At 37.1% G+C, this 16,826-nt stretch overlaps 1 protein-coding gene across 2 annotated transcripts; it reads right to left on the bottom strand.

Annotated features, from left to right (window-relative positions):
* Positions 1-4,117: 4,117 nt before the first annotated feature.
* LOC113067209 (protein LSM14 homolog A-like) lies at positions 4,118-16,734 on the bottom strand. Of its 2 annotated transcripts, XM_026239525.1 has the most exons (10): positions 16,460-16,734; positions 15,513-15,676; positions 14,167-14,311; positions 12,178-12,357; positions 11,069-11,149; positions 10,214-10,393; positions 7,710-7,872; positions 6,581-6,619; positions 6,260-6,491; positions 4,118-6,149 (listed from the first exon to the last, which is right to left on the bottom strand). In XM_026239525.1, the coding sequence occupies exons 1-10, from the start codon at positions 16,578-16,580 to the stop codon at positions 6,126-6,128; spliced, it is 1,329 nt and encodes a 442-aa protein (XP_026095310.1). In that variant the 5' UTR covers positions 16,581-16,734; the 3' UTR covers positions 4,118-6,125. The 2 variants fall into 2 exon arrangements, with proteins under 2 accessions (XP_026095310.1, XP_026095311.1); XM_026239526.1 differs by lacking the exon at positions 11,069-11,149.
* Between the last annotated feature and the right edge of the window lie 92 nt (positions 16,735-16,826).

Genomic DNA, 16,826 nt, shown 5'->3' with positions numbered 1-16,826 from the left:
TTTATTTTGTTTGTTTGTTTAGGGATTTGATCACCACTAGATGGAACCAAACAATCACAAAAATATTTTAATTAAAATATCATAACATTAAAATATCTTTAATTAAAAAGGTGATAATATTTACCATTTAGGAACAAATACAATACACTAATTTTGTAAGACTAGTCATTGTGAAATAAAAATGATTACTTGTTAAAAAAAAACTGTACTTGTAGAAAATGTAATATTGCTGATATGAAGCCACTTTGAATTTCAACACTTTAACATAAGGTTTCATTAGTTATATTTAATGTATTAACTAACATGAACTAACAATAAAGAAAACATTACTGTATTTATTCATCTTTGTTAATGTTAGTTAGTCGTTGATTGTTAATGTTAATTACAGTACATTAATGTTAACAAGCACAACTTTTGATTTTGATAAAGCATTAGTAGTGAAATTAAAATTAAAATTAATAAATGCTGTAGAAGTATTGTTAATGCTTAGTTCATTTTAACTAAAGTAATAAACTAATGTTAACCAATGAACCTTATTTAACACACTTTATATGCACTTAAAAATGTTAAACTAGTATATTTTAATTTTAATAATCTTTTATTGTGCTTTAAAGTACACCTATTGTTATGTTAAATAACATACTAAAGCACATGTAAAATACTTTATAATTAACTTATAAATTACTGTAGTCATTCAGTATGGTATTATTTTTAAATACTAAATGTAAATTTTATCAGATCAAATGTGTAATTAGAAAATATAATAATAATAATAATAATACATGAGTTATAAGCTTTACCAAAAGTACTTGTTAGTGCATTCAGCAGTTCACATTTACCATATAAATAAATAATAATAAAATCAAAAACTGAAGCAAATATATTGCATTTAAATATGCATTAAAAAAGGGATTATGTGACGAAGAGGCTGAGGCGGTCGGATCCATCTGCAGTATTTTATTACACAGGTAAGCCAGCAGAGATAGACAGTCATAGAACTCAAGAACACTAGGCAAGGCCAGTATAAATAACTCAAAACAGCACACAGGTAAGGGCAATCCAAGAATTGTAACTCAAACAGGCATGGGTAAAGGGCTGGCAGCTTAGGTTCACAAACGAGTTCAGAGTCCAAGTCAAAATCACAAGAGCAAACACCAGAAATGAGCTAGAGACAGAGTTTGGGTAAATCAAGACTTCACAAATGAACAATGAGCAGAGCAGTCCCGATAACGGGGAGCTGAGGGTACACAGGTGATAATAATGCAATAATGCCATAGTATTTTATTTATTTATTTTATTCATGGATAACAATGGCTACCGTCAACTGTTTGATTACCAGTATTCTTTAAAATATCACCTTCTGTGTTAAATGAAAGGAAGAAACTCCTACAGGTTTGGAACAACTTAAAGGGGAGTAAATTCATTTTCAGATTTGGGTGCACTTTACCTTCAAGTCTTATAGTTAACTAATTGCAATTAATATAAATGTAAACATTTTCACTTTCATTTAGAAAATATGTTATTAAGTGTCTGGGAAAAAATACACAATCACACACGCACACATATACACACACATATACGTATATATAACGGCAGTTACTTTGTTTTGCCATTTATTGACTGATGAGTCTCCTGTCTCCATTTTGGGAGAAATCAGAAGTACAGAGGTGTTGTGTGCACTGTGAACGTGAATGATGTAGTTTTAGAGTGAATGTGAATTAATTCATCCCAGTCACACAAAAAAAAAATATTTAGTATTCATCAAAATTAATTAAAACAGTGAAATGCAAACTCAGCATATGAAGCAAACCTGAAATAATGAAATCTTAAATAACACAAAAGTATCTAATCAAGTCAAGTCACCTTTATTTATATAGTGCTTTAAACAAAATACATTGCGTCAAAGCAACTGAACAACATTCATTAGGAAAACAGTGTCTCAATAATGCAAAATGATAGTTAAAGGCAGTTCATCATTGAATTCAGTGATGTCATCTCTGTTCAGTTAAATAGTGTCAGTGCATTTATTTGCAATCAAGTCAATGATATCGCTGTAGATGAAGTGACCCCAACTAAGCAAGCCAGAGGCGACAGCGGCAAGGAACCAAAACTCCATTGATGACAGAATGGAGAAAAAAACCTTGGGAGAAACCAGGCTCAGTTGGGGGGCCAGTTCTCCTCTGACCAGAGGAAACCAGTAGTTCAATTCCAGGCTGCAGCAAAGTCAGATTGTGCAGAAGAATCCTCTGTTTCCTGTGGTCTTGTCCTGGTGGTCCTCTGAGACAAGGTCTTTACAGGGGATCTGTATCTGGGGCTCTAGTTGTCCTGGTCTCCGCTGTCTTTCAGGGATGTAGAGGTCCTTTCTAGGTGCTGATCCACCATCTGGTCTGGATACGTACTGGATCCGGGCGACTGCATTGACCTCGGAATAAGATAGAGCTGAGTATCATCAGCATAACAGTGAAAGCTAACACCGTGTTTACTGATGATATCTCCCAAGGGTAACGTAAAGTGTGAAGAGTAGCGGCCCTAGTACTGAGCCTTGAGGTACTCCATACTGCACTTGTGATCGATATGATACTTCTTCATTCACTGCTACGAACTGATGGCGGTCATATAAGTACGATTTAAACCATGCTAATGCACTTCCACTGATGCCAACAAAGTGTTCAAGTCTATGCAGAGAATGTTGTGGTCAATAGTGTCGAACGCAGCACTAAGAATAGCACTGATAGAGAGATACAACCATGATCAGATGATAAGAGCAGATCATTTGTAACTCTAAGGAGAGCAGTCTCAGTACTATGATACGGTCTAAATCCTGACTGGAAATCCTCACAGATACCACTTTTCTCTAAGAAGGAATATAATTGTGAGGATACCACCTTTTCTAGTATCTTGGACAGAAAAGAGAGATTTGAGATTGGTCTATAATTAACAAGTTCTTTGGGGTCAAGTTGTTTTTTGTTTTTGATGAGAGGCTTACAATTTACAATTTCACAGGTTACAATTTTATCTGTAATAGTATCGATTTTAAAAGTCATTACTGCTGTGGTGTTGGGAAATGTCAACACTTGTTGATGCTTTATTTTTCATTAATTTAGCCACTGATGCTTTATTTTTTGTTAATTTAGCCACTGTATTGAATAAATACCTGGGGTTATGTTCGTTTTCTTCTAAAAGAGACTAAAAGTAATCAGATCTAGCAGTTTTTAATGCTTTTCTGTAGTATAGGTCACTTTCCCGCCAAGCAATACGAAATACATCTAGTTTTGTTTTCCTCCAGCTGCGCTCCATTTTTCGGGCTGCTCTCTTTAGGGTGCAAGTATGCTCATTATAACATGGTGTCAAACTGTTTTCCTTAACCTTCATGAAGCGTAAAAGAGCAACTGTATTTAAAGTGCTAGAAAAGAGAGAGTCCATAGTTTCTGTTACATCATCAAGTTGTTCTGAGGTTTTGGATAGGCTAAGGAATTTGAATACATCAGGAAGAAAACTTACAAAGCAATCTTTTGTGGTAGAATTTAAAATCCCATTTTATTAATCAATGTATTTTCTGATGACCTTTGTTGATCCAGTTCAACCATAATAATAAGCAAAAATTACTTTAGATAAACTAAAAATTGTGCTTTATTGTTTTTTATTGCTGAAGAGTGTTCTTCTCCTGTGTTTTATTGTACAGACGTGAATTTACTTTTCCTTCAGCCTGAGATTTATTTCATTACACTTTTTGGTGTGAAAGGGCTTTCATATATATATATGTATATATGTACACACACTATAAACAGAACTTATATTTAAAACAGTCAAGCCCTGCTCATAGTAACGTAACATAATTAGTTACTTCATTAGGGATTAACACAATATTCTGATGCATTTCTTTTAGAAGTCACTTTTTAGAAGTTACTGTGTATATATATATATATATATATATATATATATATATATATATATATATATATATATATATATATATATATATATATATATATATATATATATATATATATATATATATATATATATATATATATGTGTGTGTGTGCACATTCATATATGGAGCATAAACACTCAACCCCCCCCACAAAAAAAATAAATCAAATAACAAATCACACAATAGATAGTAAACAGTTTATTCTTGCATCTAGTAAAAACCTCTTTACATGTAGTTGTGAACAGATACATGCCGGGGTTCACAAGGAAAGCGTGTCGACCCTGATGAAAGGATTTGGTGTTCATCACAATACATTTCCAGAACAGCATTTGCCTCACAAGCATCGCCTAAGATCGGTGGTTCGTGACCAGACCTGCATGCAGCAGTTTCTCGTTTATACTCCGCAATTAAGTGAATAGATTCTATTGGAATATATTTTACAGTAACATTCCTAATAATATATGGAAAAAAAAAAGATAATTTAGGACAGCATGGATGTTTGTTGTTCCTAAAGGTAATAACTTTATTTGTTAATGTTGAGCAGTTAATAATTAAAAGCCCCGTTATGAAGGCCTAAGTAAATCATTTCCATATGCTTTAGATAGATTCACTCCAGTCATGTATCATTGAAATAAAGCATCTATTCACCGAATTTAAGAGCTTGAAAAGTGCAAGAGGATATTTAACTCAAGATCCAAAACTCTGAATGTTTCGCATTTTACAGACTTGAATGCTATAATCTGAAAAGAGTTTATTTTAACATTACCTTAACCCAAATATCCCAACAGTTTTAGCAAACATAGAGAAACCTATATATATTTAAAAGCCATACGCTACACAATCAGTTCTGAGTCAAAAACTGGCCAGTAAAAATATCAAACCTTCAACTTCAGTGATAAACCCATTAAAAAAAAAAAAAAAAAAGACAGCAAAATAACCTTGCGAGAATAACGCATAGCTGTCAGAGGTCAAAAACAGATTCGGTTACAAAATGCGAATGAAGTGACATGAGCGATGCGTAGGTGTGGATATGACATCACAATGTGCACGCCAGGTCACATGACACTATGACATCATGCTAGTGCAGTCAGTGACCGTAAAACACAGCAACTAAACGAGGAGAGGCAGGAAAAGCCAAACAGCATCACAACATTCTGCCTTTTTAACAGATTTAAGACAAAGCATCCAGTGGAAAGCACTGCTATCGAATAATATCTCTTAAATAATCAGAAGCACTCCGTGTGACTCGTCAGTTACACTCGATGTTTTATGAGGCGAAGGACAGTCATATAAGCTGAATGTTGAATGATTGGATTATAATTAGTGGTAAAAGCTCATCGTCAAACTAACTGAAGCATAGAGTTCTGTAGATTCACAGAGTAGCATTAGTTCTTAGTAAGGATGGACGTTCACTCATCAGTAAACATCTGCTACACACTGCAAAGTGGACCTCATCGAATATAAATCAAACACACAGAAAGAAAAAAAGTTGCTTTGCCTTGGTCGACCTTATAGTCTCATATTAAATTGTGCCATTTCAATGGTTCCCTCAAAAACAGCATTTCTGTGTTTTTCTCCATTATATTTAAAACTACCTTTAATTCTATCAATACTGGCACATCTTGAAGTGCTCGCCCTGATGAGGAATCTCCCTAGAAACTACAAGGGATTGATTATATATAACATACTTGCTACAGGATCAGGAATAGTGATGTTGGGGGCTGAAGAATGAAATTACATTAGAAAAATATTACAATGCATAATTGTGTTCCAGGCAGTCTATTTCTTAATGCACTGTAAGATACTTTAAAGCAAAACAAGTCCAAAATAAAGCTCATTCAGTGATCAAGAACACAATATGTTGTTCTAGATAATCTGTTAGCTGTAAGCAGCAGGGTATCAAATTTAGGATAAGCACTGAAGGTCAACAAAACAGCAGAGTCCTTCAGAAATCAATATATTTGAAACCGTCTGGAAATATTATTCTCAAATTAACGATTAAAAAAAATAGTATTTGTTCCACTCCTCGGGAAGAAATGGAGTAGGTGTTTCATTAATAGCCAGGTTTCAAGCAGTGCTGGTGGCAGTTTTTTTACAACACGTACATTATCTCCTTGTTCTCAGCGAAACATGTGACCCGAAACGCAGTTCCCACACAAATCAGGTCTCCTGGATCCGCTTTCTCTCATCACTATACAGCAACTTTATTATCCTTCTGGAAAAAACAAATGAAGAGAGAGAAAAAATAAAGTGCATGGACATTTAGTCGCACAAGCGAGTGATTTACTCACATTGTAAAACGCTTATTTCTGACTCGTTCATTACCCTGTATTCAAAGTCAGCGAACTCTCTTCCTCCTTGACTTCCTCTGAATAACCCTCTGAAGCCACTTCCACCAGGGTGAGATCCGAACCAGCCCCGTCCGGCTCCACGGCCCCGGCCCCCTCTGAAGCCCATGCCCCCGCGACCTCTGAACCCTCCGCGACCCCGCCGCAGCGGCAGACCAAACGTCTCTGCGTTCATCCTCCGCTCCTCCGCCCAGGTCTGCCTCCTCTCTCTTTAAGAGATGATGAAAACCAAACATTTAATGAAGCGCTTGTAGCAAGGCTAGTGCGATTCAGTAGCTTTGGCTTCTGCTGTACTCACCGGGGAAAACCGGATCCTCCAGACCTCTCGGCGGCCTTCCTGTTTAAAATCAGGTACAATGACAAGATTTACAAAATTGTTGCATCATGTGACAAAAGTGATATTTTACACAGGGAGGCTCATATTAAAGTAGGGATGAAACTATAACCGGTGATAAAATTCCTCACGGTTAGTATTACCGTTTCTTAATGTAATTATTAGAACCGTATTTTGATTACCGCGATTTGAACAAGTCAGGATAAAGAAATCCTGTCCAGCATAAAGCACAGTCTGAAGACACAGTGTCATGTGTTCACAGCATGGAGAGTAGTTTTGTTTTGTGTGAAAACATAGTGGACAGCTGGGAGCTTTTAAAAGTTTAGTCCACCCAAAAATGAAAATTAGCCCATAGATTACTCACCCTCAAGTCATCCTAGATGTGACTAATCCAGGAGTTATGTTAAAAATAGTATTTGATCTTTCAAGCTGTTTAATGGCACTCAGCGGGTGTTGTCTACATCAGTCCAAAAGACATGAAATAAAAAGCGCCCATTCATAAAAAAGGGTCTCCCACGGCTCGGGGTGGGGGGGGGGGGTGAACAAAGGCCTTCTGTAGTGACTCAATGTGTTTTTGTAAGAAGATGATTTGAGAAATAAATGTCCATAATTTTTTTCAAAACTTTTAGAATTTATTCATTTTTATAAAATTCCCTCACTTTTCCAGGTTTTTCCTGACCGTACGAACCCTGTACCTATACGTTTACATTTAGCCTGTGCGCAGTTTTCGTCTGGCAAAAAAAAACGGACCAAATTTGCACGCTGTACTGTAAATTTTGACCAGTTGATGAAAAACTTTAAATGTGAGGTTTTCCATTTTATGAAACGTTTTCAAAGCTTTATTTGAACATTTCGTGATTTTTTTTGTGTTAATGCAAACAAAAAGTAATTTTATTTGTTGTTTGTTGGTTTTAAATTTAGAACTTGGTTGAAACAATTCATATGTCGGTCCTTTTTTTTGAACATTTCCAGCTTATTTTAACAATAGCGTGATAATACAGATAACCGTGATAATTATGGTCACTATAACCATGCACAGAAATTTTCAGACCATTTCATCTCTGTATTAAAGGTGTGCTGGATGTGATCTGACCTTGTGTCGTCACAGGAGATGTTGTCAAAGAAGGACTTGGATTTGTCGTAGTAGCAGTTTGGTCCGAGAGGATCTTCCTCGTCAGCGTTTCCTTCGCTGTTCTGAGTGTCGACTCCCGAATCACCTTTATCCTCGCCATTCAAAGCCTTATCAGACTTCTCATCTGAACAAACAAATGCACTTAACACAGATATATACCAGCATCTTTCGCCATCGGTTTTACACTCTCTGAAATTGTGCTTAATTGAATTCAAGATGCACTTAAAATCACAAGTGTACTTTAATGTACTTGCAGATAAAAGAGTATTACTGAAATGGAGTTCACTTTTTATAACGGTCTTAAGTAGACTTTGTAATGTCAACACTTCTGATGCATTGACTAACATACTAAAGTACATGTAAAGCAGTTTAACATTTTAACTTGTCTTGTTTGTAGGGCTGCAACAAGTAATTGATCAAATTGTTTAAAGCATCAAATTAAAGCACTGAACAACACATTTCTCTGGACAAAATGCATCTACAAATATTGGACGAAACAGAATGAGCTCCTTCTGGAAAAGTATGTGATCCAAGCTGCCCAAAACATGACAAATCTTTATTTTAAGCTTCAAGCTGATGCATTTTCTTAATGGCTTGCCTGTCAGGTGCTTTTACAGATACGTGTTTGCGTCCTGGGCACAAAAAACGTAAGTCATATTATCAGCTTTAAATGTCACAAATTCACGCAAGCCTTTCCATTTTTGCATAAAGGCCTGTCCTGACAGTCGAAATCTTACTGAAAGAGACTGACTGTTATTAAAGTGCAAGCGACGCATGTTCCTGCAGAGCATTACTGTGATTTTATTAGTCGTCATTATCTTTATTGCTTTATAGTGTTTTTTTATTCAGATACCCAATTAGTCAAAAAGTACATAATGCCAGCAAGCATGTGAGCTGTTATCAGAGGCAAAGGAGGCCATTTTTGTTATTATGTGAATAAATATTTAGTTGTTTCAGTTTGTTATTTACAATAAAATTTTTATAATACATTTTATTTTGACAGAGTGCTAAAATTTGTGTTTTGTCTTATGAGAGGAAGTCTAATAAATTGTTAAGCCCTGTATGCTTTCATAGCATTCAGTTTGCACATTTGTTTTCAGGACATTGGGCAGAATGTGGAATAGTGTGTATTTGTCAGTAAAATTAAAATAAAATAGGGGTTTTAATCAGAAAAAAAATAATCGGCCAAATAATCGATCATCAACATAATTGTTAGTTGCACCCCTAGTTATTTGATACTACATTTAAAGTTAATAGCGACTTTAATTGCAACTTTATCATGATAAATGTGTAATTACTAGAACGGTCACAATAATTAATATATCGACTTATCACACAATATATGTACTAGGACTTGGTATCGATTCAGATGTCGATTCACAAGCTCTCGATTCAATTATCGATGTATTTTATATATATTTTATTACATTCAGTGAGTATACTTTTTATACAAATGCTCTTGAAATTTCTAAACAAATGAACCGTAAACATCAGTTTAAAAATTGTAAATTTATTACAACATTAAGAGCCACGGGACTGTATTTTAATTTTCTTTTGTGTAAAGTGTCCTTTTTAAAACAATTTGGCCACATAAAATGTTCTTAATTTTTCTGGTAATCAGATGAAGGCATACTACTGCTAAATATGCTGCTTGATATTAGTTTTGGAACCTTTAAGACTTTTTCAGAATTTTGAGATTAATAGAAAGCATTTATTCAAAATAGTAACATTTTGTAACAATATAAGTATAATATACGGTGACGGACACTTTTTTTAAATCAGTTTTACACATCCTTGCTGAATAAAATAATATGATCAATAATAAATCAGCATATCAGAATGATTTCTGAAGGATCATGTGACACTGAAGAGTAATGGTGCTGAAAATACAGCATTGATCAGAGGGAAAAAATAGATTCTAAAGTGTATTAAAATAGAAAAAAAGTTTTTAAATTGCAATCTCACAATTTTATTTTCTGTATTTCTGATCAAATAAATCCAGCCTTGATGAGCAGAAGAAACACCTTTAAAAAACATGAAATTCTTACTCATCCCAAGCTTTTGTACGGCAGTGTACACACACACACACACACACTCACTGGACACTTTATTAAGTATATTCAGAACTGCATTAATTCTTCATGGCATAGATTCAACTAGGTCTATATTGACACGACAGCATTTTTTTTTTTGCAAAGAAACTACAGGTTTATACAAATGTGATGTAATTGCTAAATTTTTAATGTATAAAAATAACTCTTTTGGGGAACCCCTGTATAAAAAAAATATATATATAATTATAATAAATAATTGTAATTATATTGTAAATTGCAGTAATATGATTTTTTATAATTTGCTGAGTGTAATAATAACAAATAGCTACTACTAAAAGACTAAAAGGAAAAATAAAATAAAATAAAAAATAGAAACTTTTTTGCATTGCATATTGTGTAATCAGTTTGTACCTTTGAGCTTGAGTTTGCTCTGGAACTCTTTGTCAATCTCGTCTTTGTTGAACTGAGCATTGGCGCTCTCAAAGTCAAAGTCTTTCTCAAACTTCATGGGTCCTTCTCTGCGCACAGGGAAGCGTCCTCTACCCCGATGACCTCCGCCACGACCCTGTCGGACAGGAGGAGCTCCACCAGCTGAGCACAGCACAAAACACAGTTACTGATCCAGAAAATGTGTCATAAATACATAAAATACACATACAAAGTAGAAAGAAAAGCAGCAGCATGCTGTGATGTTGCTAGTGATGTAAAGGAAAGTCTATTCTGACAGACATTAGCTACTTTAGCTGTCGGTGTGCAGAAAAAGCCTGTTTTAATCAAGTTAGATTAAACAAAAAAGGCATTGCTTAAACCAGCACGACTAGTGTAAACATACAGAGTTATGCAAGCATCATTAGAACACAAGGCCATTCCACAGAGGAGCGCTAAAGCATTTAAAAATATAAAGACATGAGTAAATACAGCACACTGCGTGAATCTCATGAAAACATACTCTATTTTATAGTGACCTGAGGATAAGGTTTACAATTTTTATTATATTACAATAAACAGAGTTCAGGCAAAAATATGCTTAATGAAAATTAAACACGTGAAGAATACTGGTCCAAACATGTGGTCTAATTTTCTTTGTGCATTCTTTCCCCTTCTGAGATTGGGGAGAAACACTCATGGGGTTGCATGAGATTCACCGTTCTGAAGTTCCTCTAGAAGAAAGATGCTGTGTGGATGCGTGTGAAACACAAAGACGAAGCTCTTGTAGGAATCATGCAGTTTGAGCATCCAACAGCACAACATAACTGCAGTTATAACCTGCGAGCCGTTTAGCAGCGTCCCTGTTTCCTCCTCTGGACTGACTGGACTCGGGAACGCTTGGTTTCGGGACATCGGCGCCTGGGAGAGTATAACTCTTTAGGACACATTAAGCTGTACCAAATCCTTGTAGCAGAACCTGTTTCAACACTCGTGTTGTTCATACGGTGTCACGTTTCTCTATTCTTAATGTTCGTTTTCCAAGAAGCCCTAATAAAGGCCTGTAATTCTTAATAAAACGAGCCAACAAGTTCAAATCTCCTGTTAGGGGCCGTTCACACGGATTGCATTTCCCATTCCAGTAAAAGGTCCTCCAGGACAGGTTTGGGAAGCACTGATTTAGTCAAAAGAACGCGTTTTTTACGCATACATGTACCGTGTCTATGTACCGTATACATGAGGCAAATTTCATCAGCAAAACAGTATATACTGTTCACGCACCATTCGATTTTTGTAATCACGCATGTATTTTTTTACATGCATGTCGCACACACACATTGGATTGGATTTGCACTAATCAGTTCTTTCACAAGGTGGCAGCACTGGCTCAGGACATTGTCTCAGTAGAAAACGAAATACCGAAGACTGCAAAAACAAAAGACGCTCGCATTGACAAGCGCTTGTGCTTAAGGGTGTGCCATACCATACAATCTGCGATAATACCGTTATTTTACAAGTATCATATCGCGATATCATTGATATAGTGATGACGCATGTCAGACATACGTTCCCAACGTTGTTCCAAGTTTTATTTTATTTTATATATCGTCATAAATATATAGAAATATAGTGATATCATTTTCAGGCTATATCGCCCACCTCTACTTGTGCTGCAACTTTAGTTAAAAAATGTACAATTATGTTTTTACATAACTTCTGTAGAAAAATGAACAAAGATGAGCTTTCTAGTCGACTGCCTGTGTTCGCGGATGCAATCGAATGGAGCATACTTTGAAAGGATATGCATACGACTGTAAGCATACACTAACATACGTGTACACAAATAAAGTATGCTTTGGGCTTTCAGCATCATTTGGAAAAGTGGTACTGCTGAAATATAACAATTCAATCGTGAGCAGCAGGTTTGTGTCATCTGGACTCATTCTCACCCCTGGTGTGTTCGGTGAGGTCCACAGGCTTCTGTGTGTTGGTGAAGGCTGTGCGGGTTGAGACGGGGCTCTTGCGGCCCACAGCTGTGGGAGCAGCGGCGGTGACTGCAGGCGCTGATGGGGACGCAGGCTCCACTGGGGGGCTCTTTCGCAGGGGGTCCACAGCCGGACTGGTGTGACCTGTATAAGAAGAATAGTGAAAGTTAAAACGGTTTACAGCAAAAAACAGTTAACCTCAGCCACCCTGATGTGAGGAAATCAGTGCAGGTTAGAAGACGAAATGTGGTGAACTGTGTTAATGAAGTCCCCACAATCCAGTCACACACTCTCTATAAACAGAAGTTTCCAAAAACACATTGTGGCCATGTACACACAGCAGCTAAATAAAGACAAAACAGGTCATGACAACCAAACGTACATTAAAGGGTAAAATTCAGCCTAATTTTTATTTCTGTGTGAACTGACCCTTTAAATGTGAATAGAGTGCACAGAATCGCACTGTAGCATTAGATGCTAATGCAGTCGAGTCACTCACAAAATTTGATATTTGGCATCTGACCTTCAGGGACTCCAAAGACAACAGGCTTTTCCAAATACTCACACTTGTGGTCTTTGTACTTGAGCACTTGTCTACTTCCATAATGCATTTCCTGTATTTAGACCAAGTGTTCAAGTTCAAGTGTATGTAGAACTTTCCATTACCTGATGCGACGCACTTATAGTGTAAAAATGATGTATTTTGATATTCAATACTTTGCATTTTGAAATAACTAAATATCTGTTTAGAGTAGACTCTTACAGACGACAATAATTGTGGCTTCAAATGAAGTAATAAAGTAGTTGCAAATGCAAAAAAAAAAATCATCTTTGCACCAATAAAATGTTCAACACTTGGATTTATTACCAAATGAATTATTATTCATCTTAAATCACGGCTTGCTGAGGGTGGTCTAAGATGGCCTCAGATCCCTGGAGAACATGCACAGGTGGTGATCACGAGAACTCTCAGTTTCCAAACTCTGCAGAGTTTAGGAGCCTCAACATCGAGAACTGCAAAGCAGCAGTGACCCAGGGAAAGTACAGGTGGTGCCATGATAAACTACCAGTGCTCACAGCCAACCGGAAGCAGGACAGGATGAAGCAACCAGCCAGGGCTGCAATTTCAGTTATCAAGTCCTTGTCCCCATTTTGCACGAGCACCAAATTTGCTGCAATGCTCCACCTAAGTGGAAAGTTTTAATACACTGATCTTATCTTGAACACAACTTTGTGAAACGCACCCCTGTATGGCTGACTGGATGAGGGAACTCCCAATTAGAAACCGCAACAGCACAATGGAGACTAGCATAATAATGCCCCAGTCACTAAAGTTAGTCTTGGCAAACAAATGGATTCAACAGTTTGAGTTTCCATTGTCAACTCATGTATTCTGCACACACACGATTATACCCAAAGATCTGCAGTGTGTGCGTGGCCTTATTTAGTTATTAAGGTTATCAGAAAACTATTAAACCCTTCATTTTTCTTCTACATGCAGGTGCCTTAAACTGCCTCCGAGAGTGAGAAGTGAAACGGTTACACATGAAACTTTCAGAAGACAAAGAGACAACGGAGACACGAGTCCACCAAACCAAACACAAGGCTTGGTTCTAAACTGATTTGGCAGTTTGATCTTGGCCTCCAGGGAGAGGTTTACCTTCTGCTATGAAAGCACACAAAGTGTCACGGTAGAGAGCCGAGGCAACAGTACTGCTCTGAGACAGAGCTGTAGACGTGCCACAGTCACTAGACAATCCCACTGTACTTCCTGTGAGGAGAGGAAGAGCAGGCACACACTTCAGAGGTGCCATAGGATCATCAAATATCCTGTTCTGTCACTTCTGCTCAGCACCTTGTCATAAATTAATGGATGTGTCGCAGTATGTTACAGCTGTATGCTATTATAAAGATGTTCCTCGGTTTAGATGTAAAGCTGTGAAGGGGACTTACCGACTCCAACAGTGCCGAACTGCGGTGAGACCAGCGGGTTGGGGTTGAACTGGGTGTATGGCGTGACCTGTGGACGGTTGAAGAGTCCGTATGACTTCCCAGACTGGAAGGATGATGGCAGGGCAGGGGAAGATCCCATAGAGGACTAACAGATGAATAAAGCATGATGTGGTCACGGTGCTATAACAATGACAGACTTCAGACCAACACCGTTCAGTCGACAAACTCTGAAACAAAGCTCAAAGATTGAATCTCTCAAATACAGGTTTTCACCGGTTTCAGTATATGAAAGCAAAGAGCTGCCTGCCTAGACAGTGTTTTCAGTACAAGTCCTTTTCGAAAGGAACTAGTTTGGAAGCGGGTTAAATTTATTTGTTTCATAGATGCTTAAATTGTGTTGCATGTGTCTTTGTGACTTTAATCATGTCTGAGGTTGTGTTAAGAAAAAACACAAGTGTTAAATAATTTGTTTTACTTTATCAGCTAAAAAAAAAACCCAAGCCTTTAATTGTAGATAACGTGTTCTCATGCGTTTTAGACGTTTGTTGTGTTGCACGGTTCACCTTTGTTACGAATTCAAAAACTTTTTTCTTTTTTTTCGCAAAAACAGCAGCATATATTAAAAGAAGATTTAATTATTGAAAAAAAATTAATGGATTCAGTTGAAATATTTCGATGTTAATACAGCGGAAGAGAACAGATTAAGTCGATATTACAGAAAGCCCAATCTTGCCTGAATCAGTACATGACATATAACTGTAACAAATAGTATTTAGCAATAAAATTATATTTCAATCATTTAGACCTATTTCCCTCTCTCCTTGACTGTTTGTTTTTGTTTGATCTTATGACTATGTGGTTTCATAGATATTTCTCTTCACGATAACGTCTCTATTTCAAGGTTTTTAACGTCTCTTGTTGATGCCGTGAAGCATTCATTTTCCATTGCTTTGGCGCAGCAAAGCCAGACTAAGCAAAACATCACAACTAAGATTGCGTACGATTATTTAATAAACACTGCTCATTTCCTGTAAAAAGTCTCCTGCTTCCTGCTCTTTCCTTCTGCCTCCGTCTGCTTCTTCGACTAACAGAAGACAATTGACAGTTTTGGATACCAGACAAAATGCAGTGCTAACTGGTTTAAAACAAAACTTCTGACAGGATAAACGAGTGGACTTTCCTGACAAGCTAAAAGGATCTCACAATAGGCAGCGTACCAGACTTCGGCCTACATGTGCCTACAATAGATCACTCGCCGTAAAAAAACAAGTTAAGCCTATTATAAACCTTCATTTTGTAATTTGCACGGGGTACCTCTTAGCCACTGAGTGTGTTTTCGTCTGTACCTGAACAATGGCGGGGTCCTGAGGCAGAGAGCATGTTGGTTTGGGAGGTTCGCACACCGTCAGGTCTTTGATGTCACTTCCTCTGAATATAATATACTCAAATATCTCATCCCTGGGTGCGATGGGACGGTCCGTGGGGCGGTCCTCGGTGCCAAAGGAGCGCACTGAAACAAGCATCAAAAGAGCAAATCATTACCATTCATCTTGCTCTGAGATTTGACTTCAGTAACGGTAAATGACTCTAATCTTAAAATCAGACAGCTTTTGCATGGCAAGTAATCCAGTTGTTACAGCAGTGTAACACACCCCGAAAATCACACTCCTACCCTTCATAACATACATAAAGAAATCTCATGTGGACAGGCACTTAGGTAAACTAATGAGTGTTAAACTGAAAAACAGTGTTATCACTATTTTTTACATTAAATTATTTTATATTACATAAAAAACTAACATTATTTCATGCAAAACAAACAATTCAGTTTAAAGCTTATGATAAAATCGATCACTCCAGAGTCTTGCCAAGGTGACCAGAGGTTTGGCCTAAATATCATATTGAGTAATAAGACAACACAACTGTGGTAAACTGAAACTCCGATTAACATGGTAAGTTTGTAACAGTATGCATCACTTTTAGCCAACAACTAACAGCTGGACAAAGGGAGGAAATCCCAGATTTAACACATTAACAAGCTGTGGGAAACCCTGAGCAGCCAGCGGGAATACATTGATGTTGTTCAGGTGAATACTGTGCACAACTGAACCCGTTTATGAAGCCCAAAGCTGCCGCACTGCTAAGTTATCTGTGTAGGGAAGCTCACTACAGTTTGAGACACAGCCTCGGTGCTAAACTCGTATAACGCGAAATACTAACGCGAAATACTAAGGCGAAACACGATCTTAAGCCTGTAGAACAGCGTGTGTTGTGTTTGAGGAGTGTTGTTGACCTTTGGCGAGCGCGACGGTGGAGTTCTCTGTGTCGATGGTGTAGAGAATGCCTTCATAACGGATCTCCGCTTTACTGATCAGACTGATCTTACTGCCGATATACGGCGTGCCGCCGCTCATCGTCCCGCTAACTTACCGCTTGAGCTAAACTGAGAGAGTCTGGTTAAAATACAGCCGTACTTCGCAGCATAAACAAACCGCTGCTAGCGCGTGAATATGTTTGCTAATGTAATATGGCCGCCTGCACTTTCAGGCCACCAGGCGGAAGTGACGTTTGACCGCCTTCATTTCGTCAGCATCAGGGTTTCCCAACTTTGTTTGTTTTCTCCACTTTATTAAAGAATTGTATTATATATATATATATAT

This window comes from Carassius auratus, chromosome 50 (assembly GCF_003368295.1).
Source record: "Carassius auratus strain Wakin chromosome 50, ASM336829v1, whole genome shotgun sequence".
In the NCBI taxonomy this organism is placed as follows: domain Eukaryota; kingdom Metazoa; phylum Chordata; class Actinopteri; order Cypriniformes; family Cyprinidae; genus Carassius; species Carassius auratus.
This window is presented reverse-complemented; position numbering and strand designations above follow the sequence as displayed.